Source organism: Somniosus microcephalus, chromosome 10 (genome assembly GCF_052327205.1).
Source record: "Somniosus microcephalus isolate GS21.2 chromosome 10, FLI_Smic_1.0, whole genome shotgun sequence".
Classification (NCBI taxonomy): Eukaryota; Metazoa; Chordata; class Chondrichthyes; order Squaliformes; family Somniosidae; genus Somniosus; species Somniosus microcephalus.
In genome coordinates this window covers 144,453,593-144,469,333 of record NC_140996.1, presented here as the reverse complement: position 1 = coordinate 144,469,333, position 15,741 = coordinate 144,453,593, and the positions used below count along the sequence as shown (strand labels likewise).

The 15,741-nt window shown below is 47.5% G+C and overlaps 1 protein-coding gene across 3 annotated transcripts in view; it reads right to left on the bottom strand.

The window, feature by feature from the left end:
* tenm4 (teneurin transmembrane protein 4) overlaps nucleotides 1-15,741 on the bottom strand; it is a 934,100-nt gene that overhangs the window by 36,374 nt on the left and 881,985 nt on the right. For all 3 annotated transcript variants that reach the window (XM_085998898.1, XM_085998899.1, XM_085998901.1), the window contains 2 exons: nucleotides 5,634-5,930; nucleotides 1,886-3,497 (listed from right to left, as the gene is read on the bottom strand). In XM_085998898.1, coding sequence (XP_085855024.1) covers nucleotides 1,886-3,497; nucleotides 5,634-5,930 — 1,909 coding nt within the window. The remainder of the gene's footprint in view (nucleotides 1-1,885; nucleotides 3,498-5,633; nucleotides 5,931-15,741) is intronic.

The following is a 15,741-nucleotide window of genomic DNA, read 5'->3' as shown; positions in this document are numbered from 1 at the left end:
CTCCTCCTCCTCCTCCTCCTCCTCATGCTCCTCCTGCTCCTCCTCCTGAGGTGCTGGTCCAACGTCAGGTGGCAGTGCCTGAGTCCTGCGGATAGCCAGGTTGTGTAGCATGCAGCAAACCACCACAAATTGGGAGACCCGGTCCGGCGAATACTGGAGAGCTCCTCCGGAGCGATCAAGGCAGCGGAACCGCTGCTTGAGGACCCCAATAGTTAGCTCGATGATGTTGCGGGTGGTTTGATGGCTCTCGTTGTAGGCCTCTTCAGCAGCGGTCCTGGGCGCGCGGAGCGGGGTCATGAGCCAGGTGCACAAAGGATAGCCTTTGTCCCCGAGTAGCCATCCTCTTGGGGGAGGCTGTGCCTGGAACATGTCATGCACAGTACTCTGCCGCAGGATAAAGGCATCGTGGCTGCTGCCTGGGAAGCTGGCATTGACTGCCATGATGCGCTGCTTGTGGTCACAGACCAGCTGCACATTCAGAGAATGGTAGCCCTTCCTGTTGCGATACTGCTCGCCATGCTCCAGAGGGGCCCGCAAAGCCACATGCGTACAGTCAATGGCGCCCTGCACCAAGGGGAATTCCCCGAGTCTGGAAAATCCCAATGCGCGCTGATGCTGGCTCTCCAGGGCCATGGGGAAGGAGATGAATTGGCTTCTCCTTCTGAACAGTGCTTCGGTCACCTGGCGGATGCAGCGATGCGCGCCGTACTGGGAGATGTTTGCTATGTCCCCAGCAGCGTATTGGAAGGAGCCGGTGGCATAGAAGTTCAATGCCACTGTCACCTTCACTTCCACCGACAGAGACGTCCTGCACCTGAGCTTTGGCCGCAGATCTCGGCGAAGCAGGTGGCAGATCTCTGCAATCACCCCCTTTCGGAATCGGAGCCTTTTAACACATCGCGCGGCACTCATGTTTAGGTAGGAGCGCTGCTGGCGGTATAGCCTGACTGGGTAAGGCCTACGTGGCCGACGCCTGTAGCCCCCTCTGCCTCTAGCCAGGGCTGCCCCTCTCACAATGCGTCTGCGAGCCCTACGGACATGGAGCTGCAGCTCCGCGTTGGCACCCCATGCAACCCCCATCAAATCCTGGCAAACAGTCTAATTTCCAAATGGCCACTTGCAGCGCTATTGCCTGAGTCCAAAAATACCTGCCTCTTGCTGCTTGAAACCAGTTAGCTATCCTCCTTATTGTGTCTCCAGAAATGCGTTGCACAAGACTGTTTTCAGAAAAAAGGATGGCCTTTATACTGGAGAGGACGTTCCCTTTAATTAGCGCCCCCCGGGGCCCGCGCTGGTTGTGTTGCGTTCCTTTTTCCAAACGCTCCGGCCGCCCGCCGCACAATGGGGCGGTCCGACTGAAGTTTGCAATCGGGGCGGCCAAAGGGCGTTGCACGAGGATGTGACGTCATTTTCTGCGCGCGCATCCGGGCGGGCGCTAAACTTTGCGCCGGCGCTAACGGGCAACTTAATTTGGGGCGGGGCGCAAACTGCGCTGCGCCCGGGCGCTACACGCATAGCGCCCGGAAATCACTTCTCTTAAGGCGCTAACTGCTGGCGCAAGCAACTGAAAATCTAGCCCTATGTTTCTTGTAAAATCTGTACATATTAGAAAAAATTACGAATGATAAATAAGACGGCAACACATTTTTTTTCCAATCAGAAGTTTCATTTCATGCCAGCTATTGATTGGAGAACCCCCGTCAGCTTACTTTACAATGAATTCATTGGAGGGTATGGATTAGACTTGCTTTAGTGTACAGAGGGGTAATGGAAATGTCTGCTTCATCCATCAGCTCTTTAAGGATTATCAATGTGGCAGCTATCTACATGAAACAGAACACTTATTCACTGAAATACATAAAGAAAAAAATTCAATCTTTCTTACCTGTCATGTAACATTTGATATCCTGCATGTTGCTGACTGGGTTGTTATTTTTAAACATATACAAATTAAAAGGTACGAGATTGCCACTGAGGTGATTCCAGACATCATGATCAGGTGCTGTCCATCTTCCAGAAAGCACTTCATAATCTCGCCGTCCAAAGTGTATTAGTCTGGTGAGGGAATCATACAAGCCACCATGATAGCCTACAATGAGTTGAAAGGCTGGATTGGTGTCCATATAAATCTCTCCGTAAGCAGTATAAGTGATTTGCTTGATCATTAAACCAGTCCCGCTGAATACAGCCAATGGGGTTCCTGTATTATCACAGGCAACATAGAACTCATCACCACTGCTAATTTCCATAGCAAAAAGGTGGCCTTGAAGATCATAATATAGGGATGCTATCTCAGAACTTGTATGATTATACATGTGTGTGACTCTTGTAGGGTTACTCAGATCTGCATAGAAGAATTGTAAGTACATTCCATAGCTGGTTCTGCTTGAAACCCTTCTTCCAACTCCATCGTATCGATAGTGCACTCTCCAACCATTTGTTTTACTATATGCTTTGGTAAGAAGTCCAGCTGAATTGTACTCAAAGATAACATTACCTCTCTGTCGTAAGAAACCATCCTCATCTACTTTGTACTGTACCTCTCCCAGACGAGTAATCCGATCCCTCAGGTCATACCTCAGTGGAGTCAGACGAGCACTATTGCCAGGACTTAGCAAATGGAGATTTCCATTTAGATCATAGCTGTAGCGCCACAGAGCTTTGTCATTCAAGGATACTGTCTGCAACTGCCCATCTGCATCATATTCATAAGCATACCTGGTTGTATTGGCATAGGGACCAACCTTCAGTTCCCGTTTTACCACCCTACCCATGTTGTCATATTGCACCGTCATCCAATACATGAGTGATCTAAAAATTTCATACTGGACTTCTTTCACTCGTCCATAAGCATCAAAATGTTTAGTGTGAGTCATGACTGCAGTAGTGATGATCTGATTAATGTCGTAATAAATGACACCAAATTTTCCAAATTGTTCAATTTTCCCAGAGACATCATCATATCGATACAGATCAATAGGTAAAGGTGTCTCATTGATCACAGCTTGCATACTGGTAACCCGGAAACTGTTGTCATAGTTATAATCAAAGCGAGCATTCACCATTCCTTCCTCACTGAACCGAAAGATCTGTCTGTCAATAAGAGGGCCGATTTGCCTGAAACGTATAGTGCAGGTGAAGCCTTCATTCTGCAAATTGACAGTCTTAAGCATACCAGCTGTTTCATCGTAGGTGTAGCCAATCCTAGTGGTATCATAAAGGACTTCAGAGAGCTTGGACAGCTTGCCATACTTGTAAAGCACACGACGTCCAGTTCCTAGGTATGAAGTCTGCAACAGCTGATTGTCCTCTGTGAAGTCTTGAATCACAGAAGCATTGCCCTCAGGCGGTTTGTAGATGTTCCTGTAATAGCCCACAGAGCGAATAGTTTCCAGATTTTGCTGAGCCACATTTGGCATTGTCACAGAAGACAGTCGATCATTTTTATCAAATTCAAAGATGTACTGCCTTTGACTATGTAGAAGCAGCACCGAAGACTATGAGAAACAGAAGAAATAACATTTTATGGCTACTTATTATGCACTGTGATTTGCATGAATTCCATTAACTATTTTATCTCTTTAAATGAATCTACATAAATCTACGTGGACAGGTTAATTAATTACAATATACAACATATTCAATTTCATGGCATCTTAAATCTGTAGCTAAACCTAAACAGATGTTTAGAGTACAGCCCCAATGAAGTTAATCTAATCTTTGTAAAACATGTCAGCATTGTAAATAGAGCATGGCAGCTGGATTTGAACTACATCTGTGCTCCACATGTAGTTGTCACAAAACAATTTAGTTTCAGATGCAATGTAAACCTTTTGAAAGGTGGTGTAATCATAGAATAATTTTCTTTACAACATATGAGAACACATTTGAAAACAGGAAACAAAAGTCTTCAAGTTCCACTTAAGAAATAAATGCAATTCAAAACAAGAATAATTAGGTGTTCAGCTGGTGCATACAGAATTCATCCTTTCCCACCTCCGACATGTTGAGAGGCAGAGGCACCTAATTACATTTGGAATTTGGTGGCATGATTTGCCACCTCCCGCCATTCTAATAAATAGCTCATTTTTGGCATGTCTCAGATATCTGTTACAGTGTCATGACTGAAATGGATTCATGCCGTTAAAAACACAGGGGCCATTTCACTGTATGAAGCAAGAACTTTAACAATGGTTCTAGAGCAACACCAACTGAAATAACTGGTTTCTGGCAGCAGCACCTGAGGTGACACATTCTTACTGCCATTTCATGCTGGAAATGTAATGCATCCTGGCAGACTTGGGGAGAAAAGAGAATATAATGCAAACCCAATTCTGCCAGGGAAACTATGACATTGCAAATTATGGGCTGTAATTTGTGGCCCCTATGGGTGCGTACGAGGTGCGCACACGAGCCCGTAAGGGCCGCGCAAGTTCTGTGTTTAGGCATGCACTGCGCATGCGCTAAAACCAAGAACTTGCGATCTGTCAAGAATTTTCATTTTCTTGACAGATCATCTGCATCCCCGGGAAAAGGGCATCTGCGGGCGGAGAGTTGCGCTATTTGCCCAACTTCTGCCCAGCGAATGCCCGTGAAATTCTTACACCTGGTAAAAGCAGGCATAAAGCCTGCTTTTACCAGCATTAGAGTTATAAAAAACAGAAAAATAGAATTATCAATAATTTATACATTTAAAAACTTGTTAAATAAGGTAAGTTTATTTTTAGCCCTTTTAAAACATTTAAATTTATTTTTCAAAAAAATTACATTTTTGTTTTAAATATTTAAATAAATGCCATTTTAATTAACTTTAAATGTGATTTAAATTTTTTTTTATTTGATGTCTAGGTGTATTTTATGGGGTATTCCCATTCCTACTTATGGAGCTTCCGTACATACATTCGTTGTTCTGGCCCACGTGATCCCAGGGGCGCAGGCGGTTTGCGAGTACCCTGGGATCACGTGGGCCTCTGCCCACAGGTACCCGGAGAGGCGCGGGACCAAGAGTCCCCGTATCTCCCGGACCACCAGGTAGACGTGGACTTTATTTGTGGATCGGAGGCGTTTCCCCGCAGGAAGCTCCGACCGCAAATTCAGGGGCCAATATTTACAAAGCGTACCTTTTGCACCTTGCTAAAGCACAACATAGATAACAGATCCCTGCTAGAGTACAACTGAGGACTAAAATATCGAAAACTGGTGCCAGCATATAAAAAAAAGGAACCAGAATCATAGCTATGCAATGTGGAGTGTTTTTTTTAAATATGTGGAACACATTTCCAATTTTCCTATGTTATTTCAAATTTTTCATTGATAAAAGATACCCCCATTACATCTTACTTTTGACCAAAATAATAAACATGAAATGATTAAGTCTAATTAAGAAAAGGTTAAGCTTACTGGTCCTCAGTCCTTTATCAGTGACTACACATATCAATGAAAGAGTTGTGCCCCAGTGACCTCACTTTACTGTTACTGTTGACTCAGCATTCAAAATGTCCTATTGTGCAAAGTTCCAGTTGTCAAACTCCAAAAGATTTGCTAATCTCTTACGTAAAAGGGAGTAACTAACTCATCTTTCTCAAAAATGCGTGAAGAAAATGAACTTAGAGAGAGGCATATCACTGTGGCACCTTTTCAAGGTAAGTGTAGCTCCATGACTTGCCATCTGCAAAGGTTCTGGATACAATCCTGCCAGCCTGGTCATAGTCAATTCTTTCTGACATGGTACCTCTCTGGATACCTGCCACCAGACCAGCTGAAGAATATGTCACATTCACCCCATTTAGTCTGCTGCTTGGAGACCACAGAGTAGGTCGGCCAACTTGATCATACAGGATTCGGAGGGTGAACTTCCGATGATCATCATATATTTTTTCTGTCCTGGTTACACGATCAAAATCCAGAGAGAGCAGATTTCGGCTGTGGACCTGGAAAAAGAAATTGAAAATATTTAAAACAAGCTAAAATACTCATGAATCGCCCAGTCTGTCAAATTAGGTAACCACACCTCCCCCCCCCTGACCCTGAACACGGGGGCCCCACAAGGATGTGTGCTGAGCCCCCTCCTCTACTCCCTTTTCACCCACGACTGTGTGGCTGTTCATGGTTCCAACACCATCATCAAGTTTGCGGATGACACCACGGTAGTAGGCCAGATCACCAACAACGATGAGTCAGCCTACAGGGAGGAGGTCCAGCATCTCGTGAAGTGCTGCGCCGATAACAACCTGGCCCTTAACATCAAGAAAACCAAAGAAATCATTGTGGACTTCAGGAAGTCTAAAGGCGGAAGTCACACCCCCATCCACATCAATGGGGCTGTGGTGGAAAGGGTGGACAGCTTTAAGTTCCTCGGAGTCCACATCACGGAAGACCTCTCCTGGTCCCTCAATACCTCCTCTCTGGTGAAGAAGGCCCAGCAGCGCCTATATTTCCTAAGGAGGCTGAAGGGATGTAATCTGTCACCCCCGATCCTCTCTAACTTTTTCGCTGCACAATAGAGAGCATCCTGACAAACTGTATCACTGTATGGTATGGCAGCTGTAGCTACTATGACCGGAAAGCCCTGCAGCAGGTAGTCAAAACTGCCCAACGCATTACCGGCACCCGGCTACCGACCATAGAGCACATATACCAGAAACGCTGTTTACGGAGGTCACGGTCCATCATCAAAGACCCTACCCACCCCAGCCACAGTCTGTTCGCCCTCCTACCATCTGGGAGACGCTACAGATGCATTCGCACCCGTACGACCAGATTTAGGAACAGCTTCTTTCCCAGGGCTGTCATCCTACTGAACTCCACAAATAAACTCTAAAGCCTGCACATCTGCCAATGCACTTTATTATGGTTATGTTTATGTTAATGTATTACAAGCCAAATGTATGTTGAATGTTCAAATGTCTTAATCTAAATGTACACTCTCGGGAGCCGCAAGCCTACATTTCATTGTACTGCACTTGTGCACTAACAATGACAATAAAAGTTGATTTGATTTTGATTTATGGAATAGTAAGAAAACTTCAGGTTTGAAAATATCTCATGATCCATGGGGCTTATCAACAAAATTTGGTACGGATCCATGAGCTTGTTTTTTGCCTTCCAAAATTTTCTTTGCTTTTTTACTCTTACACCCCCACACCAGCCATACACAATTTTTGTCCTACTTATCTATTTTTAAAAAATTCAGCAATTTTCCATTTTACTCGTCCTCTGCTGAAGGCATCAAGCCTAATAATTCAGCTTTAAAGCCCTGTGTGTGTTACTACATGGGGTGCAATGGAGCAGAAAAGTGGTGGCGGCTGGTTATGCAGGATCACTGCTAATTTTGCTCATGGTTGGAGAAAGCGCTCACCTGAAAGAGGTAGATGGTTTGTTAAGAAAGAATTTGCATTTATATAGTGCTCAATCACATCCTCAGGATGTCCCAAAGTGCTTCACAACCAATGAAATACTTTTGAAGTGTAGACACTGCTGTAGGTAAACATGGCAGCCAATTTGCATACAGCAATGAGATGAATGACTAGTTAATCCATTTTGTTGACATTGTTTAAAGAGGAATGTTGGCAGGATAACAGAAATCTCTGCTCTTTTCTGAACAAGTGCCATGGGATCTTTTATAGTCATATGAGCAGGCAGATGAGACTTAGTTTAACATCTTATCTGAAAGAGGGCACTTCCAACAATTGCCATGTGGAATTTTGGGGCTTTTCTGTTTGACGAAAGACAGATCAGTTTGGGATTATATGCCAATTAAGAAAGTACTTGCAATTGTAAGTGGCTATTGCTGTGATTAAGATACTCGATAATGAGGATGGTTGTGCTTACTATCATGCCAATTAACCTTTGTTGAAACACTTCCTGTAAACCTGCAGCTTTCCCAGCAGAGGTCAAGGAGAAGGCTGTCCATGGCTTTAGAATTGTGGGACACAGAACTTAATGATACCCACCTGAAAAGGATACTTGAGGACCAGCACAGCTACGGAGTGTAGATCGGAACAGAGTGTTAAGCTGCGAGTTTGGTGAGTGAATCTTAAAGGTTAATTTCTTTTTTTTAATAAAATCTAGTCTTGTGTGCTTGCAATTAGCATTTAACTTAAATTTAAATTTACTGTTTCAAGTTTCATCCAGGCTTGGGCAGGGCTAAGCAAGCTCCGTGCTGGAGAGCAGGTGAGAGAATTAATTAATTAACTGGTCTAATCTGGTTCTGTAACTGCCAGAGAGCTTACTTATTTAAATCTCAGCAGTGTAAATAAGGGAGGTTAGAGTGCAGTTTGTCACAGAGTGTAGATTGGAATAGAGTGTTAAGTTTTGTGAGTGAGTGAGGAGTTCCTTTCTTTTTCTATCTTTGTCAGCTTCCAGGAGAGCAGAAGCTAAAAAGCTGCACAAGAGGAGACAGAGAACCAGCGGTGAGTATTTCTACACTCCAGTCATTAAAGTAAAAGTAAGGTCTCTAGTTTAGAATAGGTAGTGTTTAAAAGAATGCAAGGTCCCTAGTGTATTTAATATTCTTTAATTTAAAGGAAGTAAAGGGAGTAAATTAAGGATAGGACATGGCAGGGCAGCTCGGCAGCCTGGATTGCTTCTCCTGAGCTATGTGGGAAGTCAAGGACATTTTTGGTGTCCAATGTGAATACAAGTGCAGGAAGTGTCTCCAGCAGCAGCCACTCAAAATCCGCATTTCGGAGCTGCAGCTGGAGTCACTGTGGAGCATCCGCGAAGCTGAGATCTTCGTGAATAGCAGGTTTAATGAGGTGGTCACACCTCAGGTAAAGAGTGCACAGGCAGACAGGAAATGGGTGACCGCCAGACAGAGTAAAAGAACTAGGAAGGTAGTGCAGGAGTCCCCTGGGTCCATCTCCCCCTCCGACAGATTTTCCGTTTTAAATACTGCTGCGGGAGATGATTTCTCAAGGGAATACAGCAAGAGCCAAGTCCGTGGCACTACGAGTGGCTCCGCTGCACAGGAGGGGAGGAAAAAGAGTGAGAGAGCAATAGTGATAGGGGATTCTATCGTAAGGGGAACAGATAGATGTTTCTGTGGCTGCAGACGTGACTCCAGGATGGTATGTTGCCTCTCTGGTGCCAGGGTCAAGGATGTCACTTAACGGCTGCAGGGCATTCTGAAGGGGGAGGGCGAACAGTCAGAGGTCGTGGTTCACATTGGTACCAATGACATGGGTAGAAAGAGGGATGAGGTCCTGCAACAAGAATTTAGGGAGCTAGGTAGCAGATTAAAAAGCAGGACCTCAAAGGTTGTAATCTCTGGATTACTCCCGGTACCACGTGCTAGTGAGTATAGGAATAGGAGGATAGAGCAGATGAATGCGTGGCTAAAGAGTTGGTGTAGGGGGGGAAGACTTTAGTTTCCTGGATCACGGCGTCTGCTTCTGGGGAAGGTGGGACCTGTACAAGTCTGTAATGGCATAAGGGAGTATGGCAAGGCTGGATGGCATTTATTTTAATGCAAGGAGTCTTGCGAGTAAGGTAGATGAATTGAAGGTGTTGATAAACACATGGGAGTATGATATTGTTGCTATCACAGAGACATGGTTGAGGGAGGGGCAGGACTAGCAGCTCAATATTCCGGGGTATAGAATCTTCAGGCGAGACAGAGGGGGGTGTCGCAATATTAATCAAGGAGTCAATTACTGCTGTAAGGAGGGATGATATCTTAGCAGGATCCTCTAATGAGGCCATATGGGTAGAGCTTAAAAACAAAAAGGGGGCAAGCACTTTGCTGGGAGTGTACTATAGGCCCCCAACAGTCAGGGGAAGATAGAGGAACAGATATGTAGGCAAATCTCAGAAGTGTAGAAATAATAGTAGGGGATTTCAACTTCCCCAATATTAACTGGGATAGTCAGAGTGTGAAAGGCTTAGAGGGTGTGGAATTCTTAAAGTGCATCCAGGAGAGCTTTTTGAGCCAGCATGTAGAAAGTCCTACAAGAGAGGGGGCGGTACTGGACCTAATTCTAGGGAATGTAGCCGGGCAAGTGGTAGAAGTGTCAGTAGGAGAGCATTTTCGTGACAGTGACCATAATTCGGTGAGATTTAAGGTAGTCAGGAAAAGGACAAAGATGGACCGGAAATAAAGGTTCTAAACTGGGGGAAGGCTGATAAGGCAGGATCTGGCCAAAGTTGATGTGGATTTTCCTACAAGTAGCTTATCCCAATCAGAGCAGTGGGAGTCTTTCAGAAAGGAAATAGAGAGTACAGTGCCAACATGTTCCCGTAAAGGTCAGGGGTGGGACCAACAAGCCCAGGGAACCCTGGATGTCAAGGGATATACAAGAATGGATTAGGAAAAAAGGGAGGCTTTTGGCAGATACAAAGGACTGAAAACAGTGGAAGCCCTAGAGGAGTACAGAACGTGCCGGGGGGTACTTAAAGAAATTAGGAGAGCGAAGAGGGGGCATGAAAAAACACTGGCGGGCAAAATAAAGGAAAATCACAAGGTGTTTTATAATTTATTACGGGCAAGAGGATAATCAGGGAATGAGTAGGGCCCATTTAGAGACCAAAATGGCAATCTGTGTGTGTAGAGCCAGAAGATGTAGGTAAGGTTTTAAATTAATATTTTGCATCTGTGCTCACTATGGAGAAGGACGATGTCGGCATAGAAATCAGGCAGGGGGATTGTGATATACTTGAACAAATTAGTATTGAGAGGGAGGAGGTACTGGCGGTTTTAGCTGGCTTAAAAGTGGATAAATCCCCAGGCCCAGACGAGATGTATCCCAGGCTGCTGTGTGAGGCAAGGGAGGAGATTGCAGGGGCTCTAACACAAATTTTCACAACCTCTCTAGCCACAGGGGAGCTGCCTGAAGACTGGAGAACAGCTAACTTAGTACCATTATTCAAGAAGGGTAGTAGGGATAAACCAGGGATTTACAGGCCAGTGAGCCTAACATCAGTGGTAGGGAAATTATTAGAAAAAATTCTGAGGGACAGAATTAGTCTCCACTTGGAGAGGCAAGGATTAATCAAGAATAGTCAGCATAGCTTTGTCAGGGGGAGATCATGTCTAGCCAATTTGGTTGAATTTTTCGAGGGGGCGACTAGGTGCGTGGATGAGGGCAGTGCAGTTGATGTAGTCTTCATGGACTTCAGTAAGGCTTTTGACAAAGTCTCGCATGGGAGACTGGTCAAGAAGGTAAGAGCCCATGGGATCCAGGGCAATTTGGCACATTGGATCCAAAATTGGCTTAGTGGCAGGAGGCAGAGGGTGATGGTCAAAGGTTGTTTTTGTGACTGGAAGCCTGTATCCAGTGGTGTACCGCAGGGATAGGTGCTGGGTCCTTTGCTGTTTGTAGTGTACATTAATGATTTAGATATGAATGTAGGAGGTATGCTCAGTAAGTTCACAGATGACACAAAAATTGGTGGAGTGGTAAATAATGAGGAGGGAAGCCACAAGCTACAGGACAATATAGACGGATTGGTCAGATGGGCAGAACAGTGGCAAATGGAATTTAACCCTGAAAAGTGTGAGGTGATGAATTTTGGGAGGACTAACAAGGCAAGGAATACACAATGAATGGTAGGACCCTAGTAAGAACAGAGGATCAGAGGGACTTTGGTGTGCATGTACATATCTACCTGTCCTGCTGCCTTCAGGGATCTAAGGTGGTTAAAAAGGCATATGGGATACTTGCCTTCATTAGCCGAGGCATAGCATAAGAGCAGGGAGGTTATGATGGAAATAACAACAGAAAATGGTGGAAAAACTCAGCAGGCCAGGCAACATCTGTGGAGAGAAATTAGAGTCGACGTTTTGGGTCTAACCCTTTTTCAAAACTGGAAAGGAAATGAAATAGATTGAAAGGCAGGGCTGGGACAGAACAAAAGAAGTGAAAAGACATTAAGAGGTATTCAAAACGAGACGAGATGGTGATCGGACTAGTGGAAACAAAAGACGGCTCAGATTAGGTGTGAAATGTTCTGGCAGAATGAGACAGCTGCCATGTGGGAGAGAGAAATAAAAGGAAAGGGGGTGGGGGGAAGGGAGAAACCGCAAAGGGGTGGATAAAAAATATAAGTAAAAATGTGATAGGGGCCGAGGTTATGATCTGAAATTGTTGAACTCGATATTGAGTCCGGAAAGCTGCAACGTGCCTAATCGGAAGATGAGGTGCTGTTCCTCGAGTTTACGTTGAGCTTCCGTGGAACAATGCAAGAGGCCAAGGACGGTGAGGTCCGAATGGGAATGGAGCGGTGAATTAGAATGACAGGCGACCGGAAGCTCGGGGTCACCCTTACGGACTGAACGGAGGTGTTCCGCAAAGCGGTCACCCAATCTGCGTTTGGTCTTCCCAACGTAGAGGAGACCGCATCGTGAGCAGCGAATACAGTATACTAGATTGCAAGAAGTACAAGTAAATTGCTGTTTCACCTGGAAGGGGTGTTTGGGGCCCTGGACAGTGGGAAGGGGGGAGGTATAGGGGCAGATGTTAACCTCCTGCGCTTGCACAGGAAGGTGCCAGGTGAAGGGGAAGGGGTGCTGGGGGTGATAGAGGAGTGGACTAGGGTGTCTCAGAGGGAGCGGTCCCTACGGAATGCTGAAAGGGGAGGGGAGGGGAAGATGCGTTTGGTGGTGGGATCTCTTCTTCTTTTGTTCTGTCCCAGCCCTACCTTTCAATCTATTTCATTTCCTTTCCAGTTTTGAAAAAGGGTTAGACCCAAAACATCGACTCTAATTTCTCTCCACGGATGTTGACTGGCCTGCTGAGTTTTTCCAGCACTTTCTGTTGTTATTTCGGATTTCCAGCATCTGCAGTATCTTGCTATCGTACGAGGTTATGATGGAACTGTACAAAACGCTGGTAAGGCCACAGCTGGAATACTGTGTGCAGTTCTGGTCACCACACTATAGGAAGGATGTGATTGCATTGGAGAGGGTGCAGAGCAGATTCACCAGGATGTTACCTGGGCTGGAGCGCTTCAGCTATGAAGAGAGACTGGACAGGCTGGGGTTGTTTTCCTTAGAGCAGAGAAGGCTGAGGGGGGACCTGATTGAGGTGTACAAAATTGAGGGCCATAGATAGGGTAGATAGAAAGGAACCTGTCCCCTTAGTAGAGGGGTCAATAACCAGGGGGCATAGTTTCAAGGTAAGGGGCAGGAGGTTTAGAGGGGATTTGAGGAAAAACTTTTTCACCCAGAGGGTAGTTGGAATCTGGAACTCACTGCCTGAAAGGGTGGTAGAGGCAGGACCCCTCACAACATTCAAGAAGCATTTAATGAGCACTTGAAACACCATAGCATACAAGGCTACGGACCAAGTGCTGGGAAATGGGATTAGAATAGACAGGGCTTGATGGCCGGCGTGGACACGATGGGCCGAAGGGCCTCTTTCTGTGCTGTATAACACTATGGGGGAGAAATTGGGTATAGCCCCGTTTGGGGTGCTAGTTCTGGCGAAGCGCAAAGCCTAGCACCAGTTGCGATTTAGCGCCACCTGGTGCGATATTGGGTCGTTGCGCCCCTGAAGGTGATTGCGGCGCTAAATCAGGCGCTGCACGAGGCTCTTAAGGCGCTAACCCAGGGGTGCAACCCAATTTAGCGGCGGCGGGGCACAGCGCAGGTGATGTCAATAATCACTGACCCCGAGACACACTAGCGCTGGCCAGCTCTTAAAGGGGTGGGTCGAGTAGCATCACCAGACCCAGCACTTCCTGGCACGCCTTAAATTCAGCGCTAACTTACCTGAGGCGCTCCATCCTGTCAAAACATGGAGAGGGCGAGACAGAGGGCAGAGCGCTTCACCGAGGAGGCCCTTGAAGCTTTGGTTGGCACTGTGGACCACAGGCGTGATATTCTCTACCCTGAGGATGGGAGGAGGGCTCAACATGCAGATTACCGGCGAGCATGGAGGGATGTGGCCACCAGAGTGACCTGTAGAAGCGTGGTGCCCAGGAGCGCCGTACAGTACCGGAAAAAGTTCAACGACCTCACTCGGGTCGTCAGGGTGAGTGCCTTTTCCAAGATCATCCTCATCCCTCCATCTGCACCTGACTTAATGGCTGGAGGGTGCCTGAACCCCCAAAGGCCATCTGTCAGCCAGCACCCATGGCCCCTCCAGGAAACACACACGCACATTCAGCTCGATGCATAATGAAAGGGCTCTTCTACCATGGGGGGCATGTCATGCCAGCTCAATGCATAATGTAAGGGCGAATCTACCATGGGGGCCATGTAATGTCAGCTCATTGCATAATGCTTCAACACTTCCTGTCCTTTCTCCTGCAGGCGAAGCTGGCGAGGAACTGCCGTGAGCAGCTGGCCACCGGTGGAGGCCTGCCTCACCTGCAGAACATAAGCGAGTTGGAGCTGAGAGTGCAGAGGGTAGTGGGACACCGGCTGACTGGACCAGTCGCCTCTGGAGCTGCTGACCCCAGAGTGGACAGTGATGGTAAGGCGCTCTCCTTTTTGATCTCCTACCAATTGTTCCCCCCACCAGCATGATTCTCCACTGCCGAGCCACTACAGTAGATTGCAGCACTTGTGCTTCCCTCGCTGCCACCCTGTCCGCACGCTAAAGCCACTCCTGTACCTCCCTGCTTTCAGATGGTGAATCGCCAGGTGAGGCTGCGGGCCCTCAAGCTGCCACTCTGAGTGACTCTGGAGGCGATGACCAGGAGGATGCCGGACCATCCCAACCACCCTCGGGCGAGCCAGCCCAATGCCAGACTGGGGGCACAACTTCCCTGGAGGGGGGCGGGGGGAACCAGCTCTGAGGAGGAGGCCGTTCCAGGCACCAGCGGGCTGCAGCAACGCAGGGGGGTGAGGGAAGCTCGGGTGCCGTCTTCCGCGGAGGGCAAGTCAGGCCGCCAGTGCTGCTGCACAGAGCGCAGAGGAGGTGCGTGCCCTCAGAGAAATGAGCGCCCAAGCTGGCGGGAGGCACACTGAGCTCTTGGCTGCAGTGGGAAGGTTGTCTGAAACCATCGGGACACTGGTGCGGAGCGTCCAAGACATCGGTGCAGCACAGGCCCGGAGTGCGGTGGACTTCGGGTCAGCATTGGAAAAGTCTGTCCAGGGCTTTGCCGAAGCACTGGCACCTGCAACGCAAGTGCTGAGTGCTGCCACGCAATCACTCGCTGGTGTCCTGCATTCACAGAGTGAGGCCAGGCGACCAGTGGCTGCTGCCACCCTCGATGGCTCAGACAGGATTACCCGGGGCCCTCAGAGCACCATAGCAGGCCAGCAATCTGTGCTCCAGCAGATTGCTCCGGATGCTGAAGCGCTGCCCCGTGGGAGTGCCAGTGTGTTGCTGGAGCAGGGAGGTGCTGTCCTCTCTCAAGATGACAGCATTCCTGCTGCCACCACTGGCACTTCCCCACTGCAGCTGCCACCACCTGCAGGACAGACTGCTTCCACCCATGCACAGGTGGAGCAGTCAGCAGCTGGGCCCTCTAGGCACAGAGGTCATCCAGGCCGCACCTCGGGCATCTGCACTCAGGGACAGTCAGCAGGCCTCCCCCAGCCTTGCTGCAGCCACTGGGGTCACATTAAGGAGGAGCTGCAGGGAGGGAAGGGGCCAGAGCTGCAAGAGACTGAGATCCCCATCCGGGGGCAAAGAGTAAAGGGGGGTGATGAAGCCTCTGTTGAGGTCGAATCAAGGCCATAGAGGATGCCATGAGAGAACCTCATGTTTTGGACAGTCTCACGGGAGGGAGAGGCAATAATGTGTGTGTTATTGAAGTTTTCTGTTGTTGTTCCTTTTTCATGTTGAAATGAAG